This window comes from Poromitra crassiceps (genome assembly GCF_964638095.1).
Source record: "Poromitra crassiceps genome assembly, chromosome: 1".
Lineage (NCBI taxonomy): Eukaryota > Metazoa > Chordata > Actinopteri > Beryciformes > Melamphaidae > Poromitra > Poromitra crassiceps.
In genome coordinates this window covers 46,335,637-46,341,825 of record NC_139623.1, presented here as the reverse complement: position 1 = coordinate 46,341,825, position 6,189 = coordinate 46,335,637, and the positions used below count along the sequence as shown (strand labels likewise).

General features: G+C 50.0%; 1 protein-coding gene across 1 annotated transcript; it reads left to right on the top strand.

Annotated features, from left to right (window-relative positions):
• Window positions 1-809: 809 nt before the first annotated feature.
• On the top strand, window positions 810-1,835 carry LOC310784734 (paraneoplastic antigen Ma2; the record flags this gene model as incomplete). Its single annotated transcript, XM_083645768.1, has 1 exon — window positions 810-1,835. One exon carries the CDS (start codon window positions 810-812, stop codon window positions 1,833-1,835), a length of 1,026 nt encoding a protein of 341 aa, XP_083501894.1.
• Window positions 1,836-6,189: the final 4,354 nt, after the last annotated feature.

The following is a 6,189-nucleotide window of genomic DNA, read 5'->3' as shown; positions in this document are numbered from 1 at the left end:
ACCGGGGGGTTTATTTCTTTATTTGTTTGTGGTACCACTGTTTGTGCTGTTGTTATTTTCTAGTTCAGGTAACTTTATTGTATTTCTATAGACTGTATAAAATATATGGACAAAGCCATACGTCTGTTTTGAAGAAGAGGTATGTAATTTGGGCTTTCAGTGCTCTAGTTTTCAGTGCTCTAGTGGGTTTTGGAGTGCTAGGAGTGCTATCACTTGGTCAGGGTGATTTTCTTTACCATTTAAGGTGAAAGGCTAGTAGCCTATATTGATTACTATACAGTGTTGAACAAATGCCTGAATAATAAGTGTGGTTACGGTACCCTACAACCTTTTTATTTTCCATAGAAGAGAATAAATATTGTCTTTTTTGTATATCACAAACCATCTGTGTTGGCGTAGTTAATAAATAGGATAAATAGAATAAATACATGTATATTAAAAGGGGTTAAAAATACAAGGTTAAAAGATTAAGAACAGCAGGTCATTTCATAGTTTAAGCAGTAAATAAATTATTTAAAAACCATACCACAACACTTATATAGGGGGTTGGTCATAGAGAAGGACCCAGGGCGCTTACTCTCATTCAACACCACGGGAAAAGCGCTACATAAATGGAGGCACCGCTGGGATATTATGCTAATTAACGACCTGTATTAGCATAATTACTAACTGAAATAGATCCCTATATATTTCTGTGGTTTAATTCTAGCTTCGATAAAAAACGCTATTCCCCAAAAACCCTTGTTTCCTGAACATTTTCACGAGTTTGAATAAGCAAATCGAACCAAAGCCAAAAGTTAAACGCCGACATGCCCCTACTACAAAATTGGTGTAAAGGGGAGGGTTTAGATCCAGCCCACGTCATCATAGTGAAGCGGATCCCCACCAATGCTACAGTGGACCACATTGAGAAGACTATGGAGACCATAAAAGCACTGGGAAGAGTGAAGGTCCGGGGCCGGCTGTACGACCCCAAATCACAGTCGCTAATGGTGCTTTGTGAATGCAGAGAAAAGGTCTACCCCAAAACCCTTCCCCTGGATGTGCCCTCTGGCGACGGAGAGCAGCTTTGGACGCTTCATGGACTGCCAGAGAGAGAAGAGGATGAAGGAAATGGGGAAGAAAATGACCAGGGAGAAGAAGAGGAAAGCCCCCGCCCTTCAGCAGAGAATGGAGCCACAGAAACAGAGCCACCATTCCCCGACATAGCGTCAGGTAACTCCGCTGCGTCCATAATCCAAGCTGTGGGAAATCTGTTGGCCCAGACAATGAGACCCACACCAGAAAGTAATGTCTTCCGACGCCTGCGATCATATTCAGGCATAACTCCCACACCGGCTGGTGAGGAGAATTTGGACACCTGGATGGAGCAAGCACGCCTGATGGTGGAAGAATGCGACTGTTCAGAAAGAGAGAAGAGAAAAAGGATTGTGGAGAGCTTGAAAGGACCGGCTCTGGAGATAGCCCAAGCAGTGAGAGCCAACGACACTGACGCTACCCCAGAGGAATATATTGAGGTCCTGGAGAGTGCCTTCGGGACCCTAGAGACCCCAGAAGATCTCTATTTCTCCTTCCGAGCTCTACGCCAACGCACCGGTGAAAGACTCTCTGACTTCCTGAGACGGATGGAGCGGACTCTGACAAAAGTGATGCAGAGGGGAGGATTACCGCCTGCCCGAAGAGACACTGCCAGAGTGGAGCAGCTCCTCCGAGGAGCCACCGAGTCTGACATAATGCTTCTGCAGTTGAGGTTAAGAGAAAGAAAGAGTAACCCTCCATCTTTCCTGACATTATTAAACGAAATTCGAGAAGAAGAGGAGCAACAGTCAGTCTGACGCAAAGCCACACCCAGCACCGCGAAACCTGTGGTCCGACAAGTGCGTGTGGGGGGTGAAGCTAACCAAAATGAAGAGGAAAACAGAGACTTAAAAGCACAACTTGAAATGCTGCAGACTCAAGTAGCAGAGCTGACCGCCGGGCTGTCCCAAAACTCACCTGCGACTAAGCCCCCTAAATTCGAGCAGCCTGAGAAAGAATCTAAAGCAAAGTCCGACTGTGAAGTCAAGGCGTTAAAGAGACAAGTGGAAGACCTGCAGAGTCAGCTCAGTGTGATGGCAGTGACATATGCCGCGGACTCATCATGGCAGCCTAAAGAGCCTGGATGGAGAACAAACTCCAGAGAAAACAAAGAAAGAAAATATGGTCCAGTCCGGCCAGCCAACCGCCTCAGACCCCGAGCCAGCAATGATGGAGATGACTTCTTCTGCTATCGTTGTGGCGCAGACGGACATATGGCCACGCACTGTACAGCTCCGGAGGACCCTGCAAAGGTAATTCAAAAACTGATTCGTTCTTTAAGGAAACACAAAGGAAGCAACAAAGAACAGACAAACCAAAATAATAAGCCCCTAAACACCAACTGTTCTTCGACACGGAGTGATACAAATGTCAAAGAGGACACAAACCTCCCTAAAGGGCTAATTGGAGAATCTTCCCTGACGAAGGTAATCATCGAAGGTCAGCTGACCACTGCACTGATGGGCAGTGGCTCATGTGTCACCATAATATTTGAAAGCTGGTATGCAACACACCTGTCCCCTCTGCCACTTCATCCCATTTCCAGTTTGGCTATTTGGGGCCTCAGTGAATCCAGCTACCCCTACAAAGGATATGTAGCCATGACTGTGGAGTTCTTGGATGATGGAGCTCCTCAAGAGCCAAAGACAGTGTTGGCCCTGGTGTGCCCTGACCCTAACGGCCCAGACCAGACACCCGTCATCATTGGCACTAATGCACGGAGTTTCCACCATGGGCCCAAGACAGGAGAGAGCTCAGAGAACAAAGGTCTGGTCCAGTCATGGCGGGTGAGTGCACACGCTCCGGGCCGGATTAAATCAAAACCTCCAGCTTGGCCTAGAGATGACAAAGTTGGACTGATCAGATGGGCTGGACCCGGTCCACTCAAAATCCCCCCTGGCGGTGTGATCTTTGCAGCCTGCAGAGTGACGGCCCTGGAGCCGTGGGAGGAAAATGTGCTCCTCGTGGAGGCCCCTGTTCAACGCCCTCTACCAGCTGGGGTTGTCGTGCCCCCAAGCGTTCTCTTTCCCTCTGATATGAAGGCAGACCGTTTCTCAGTGCTAATGAGGAACGAGACACTCAAAGCCAAATCTCTCCCCAAGGGCACAGTCGTTGCTCATGTCCATAAAGCTGACGTGGTAACCCAACTACAGAAAGATGAGGGGTCTAACAAAACTCTAGATCCTGGACTGTTCGACTTCGGAGAGTCCCCCATCCCTAGTGCATGGAAAGCCCCGACTGGCTAACAAGCTGGCAGAGAGAGCTGGAGTATTCTCCATGGGAGAGTGGGATGTGGGATTGGCCAAAGGGGTTGAGCATCGCATCCGCCTCAGTGACACGCGACCTTTCAGAGAAAGATCCAGACGGCTCGCCCCAGCTGATATAGACGACGTGCGGGTTCACCTGCAAAAGCTCCTTGCTGCTGGAATGATCAAGGAGTCCCGCAGCCCCTATGCATCGCCAATCGTCGTGGCTCGAAAAAAGAATGGCTCGATCCGGATGTGTATAGATTACCGCACTCTCAATGCCCGTACCATCCCTGACCAATACACAGTCCCCAGAATCGACGAAGCCTTAGACAGTATGACCGGCAGCCGCTGGTTCTCTGTGTTGGATTTAAGGAATGGCTACTACCAACTCGCCATGGCCAAAGAAGACAGAGAAAAAACAGCCTTCATCTGCCCGCTGGGGTTCTACGAGTTCGAGCGCATGCCGCAGGGCATCACCGGAGCCCCAGCCACATTTCAGCGGCTTATGGAGAAGGCTGTGGGGGACTTGAATCTGCTCCAGTGTCTGGTGTACTTAGACGATCTGATTGTGTTTGGCAGCACACTGGAGGAACACGAAAAACGCCTCATGAACGTGCTCGACCGGCTGCAGGAATACGGCCTGAAGTTGTCTCTCGACAAATGCCAATTTTGCCAGCCTGAGGTCAAGTATGTCGGCCACATCGTGTCCGCCTCTGGTGTAGCCACCGACCCAGAGAAGATCAGAGCAGTCACCCACTGGAAGCAGCCTACTGATCTCGCCACCCTGCAATCATTCCTAGGGTTCTGTGGGTACTATAGGCGGTTCATCGCCAACTACTCCGCTATAGTGAGACCCCTAACAGATCTGACCAAAGGCTACCCCCCAGCCCAAAAAGAAAAGAACAAAAAACCACCAAAGAAAGAAGGCACACCGAAAGTCCCGTACTTCAAAAAATCGGAGCCCTTTGGAGAACGGTGGACTCCAGCCTGTACGGATGCTTTTAAGCAGATAATCCACTCTCTCACACATGCTCCAGTCCTGGCTTTTGCCGACCCCACAAAGCCATATATACTTCACGTGGACGCAAGCTTCAGTGGTTTAGGAGCCGTGCTAAATCAGGAGCATACTGAGGGGCTGCGCCCTGTAGCTTTTGCAAGCCGGAGGTTGAGGAACTCTGAGAAGAACTATCCAGTCCATCAACTCGAGTTCCTGGCGTTAAAATGGAGTCTAGTCGACAAATTCCATGACTACCTCTATGGGGCAAAGTTCACCGTGAGAACCGACAACAACCCTCTGACCTATGTTCTAAAGACTGCCAAGCTCAGTGCACATGGTCATAGATGGTTGTCAGACCTGTCCACGTATGATTTTGGAATCCAGTACCGGCCTGGCAGAGAAAATGTCGACGCGGATCTGCTCTCTAGAAAGACGAGCACAGAAGAGGAGGGTTGGATACCGCCATCCGGAGTAAAAGCTCTCTGTAACAGAGTGATGGTCACTGACACCCGAGGACCACCCAGCCGGTGTGTGGATCAGCTCGGCGTTTCCCCCTCTGCCATACCCGACCTGTACGTGTACCCTGTGCGACTAAGTGACAGTCCTGTTGAACAGCTGAACAAGTCCGAGCTACAACAAGACCAAGACTTAGATGAGGCCATTGGAAGGGTCAAGCAGGAAATGAGAGCAGGAAAATGGCCGTGCGCTATTCAGAACACCCATCCTGAGACCCCTCTTCTACAGCGAGAAGGCGACAAGCTGCAACTGAGGAACGGACTTCTGTACAGGAAAATACTGAAGCCCAACGGCAAAGAAGTGTTCCAGATGGTACTTCCAGAGAAACACACGGGTCTGGTGCTTAAGTCATTGCATGATGGATGTGGGCATCTTGGTATCGAGAAGACCACCGAGCTGGTGCGGGACCGTTTCTACTGGCCCAAAATGGCCAGTGATATCGAGCGCTATATCAAGATGTGCGGGAGGTGTGTAGCACGCAAGACCCTGCCACAAAGGTCTACTCCTTTGCACCAGATCACCAGTCGGGGTCCACTGGACCTAGTATGCATCGATTTCTTATCCATCGAACCTGACTCTCGGGGAGTGGCTAATGTATTAGTGGTAACAGATCATTTTACCCGCTACGCACAGGCCTTCCCCACGAACAATCAAAAGGCCGCCACCGTCGCCAAAGTACTCCTAGAGAAATTCTTCGTCCACTATGGTCTGCCAGCACGCATCCATTCCGACCAAGGACGGGATTTCGAGAGCCGGTTGGTGAAAGAGCTCTTGAGCACGCTGGGGATAAGAAAGTCCAGGACTACTCCTTATCACCCGCAGGGAGACCCCCAGCCCGAGCGTTTCAACCGCACACTCCTGTCCATGCTAGCCACCCTCAATCCAACACACAAACAGCGCTGGAGTCAGCATGTGGCATTCATGGTGCACGCCTACAATTGCACCCGTAATGAGGTGACCGGGTATTCACCTTACTACCTCATGTTCGGCAGAGAAGCTCGCCTGCCCATTGATGTGTGTTTTGGAGTGGCTGTGGATGGAGAGGATGTGACACGACACCACCAGTATGTGGAGAAGCTGAGGAAGGAGTTGCGCCACGCTTACAACCTAGCGTCGGAAGCCTCTAATAAGAACCACCAGAAGAACAAACGAGGATATGACAGCAGAGTCAGAGTCCATGACCTGCAAGAAGGAGACAGAGTGCTTGTCCGAGCTTTGGGACTTCCTGGAAAGCACAAATTGAAAGAAAGATGGAATGTACAGCCCTACGAAGTCATTGGGAAACTTCCCAACCTACCTGTCTATCGGGTGAGACCTGAGGGAGGAAGAGGAATTGTGAAAACCCTTCAC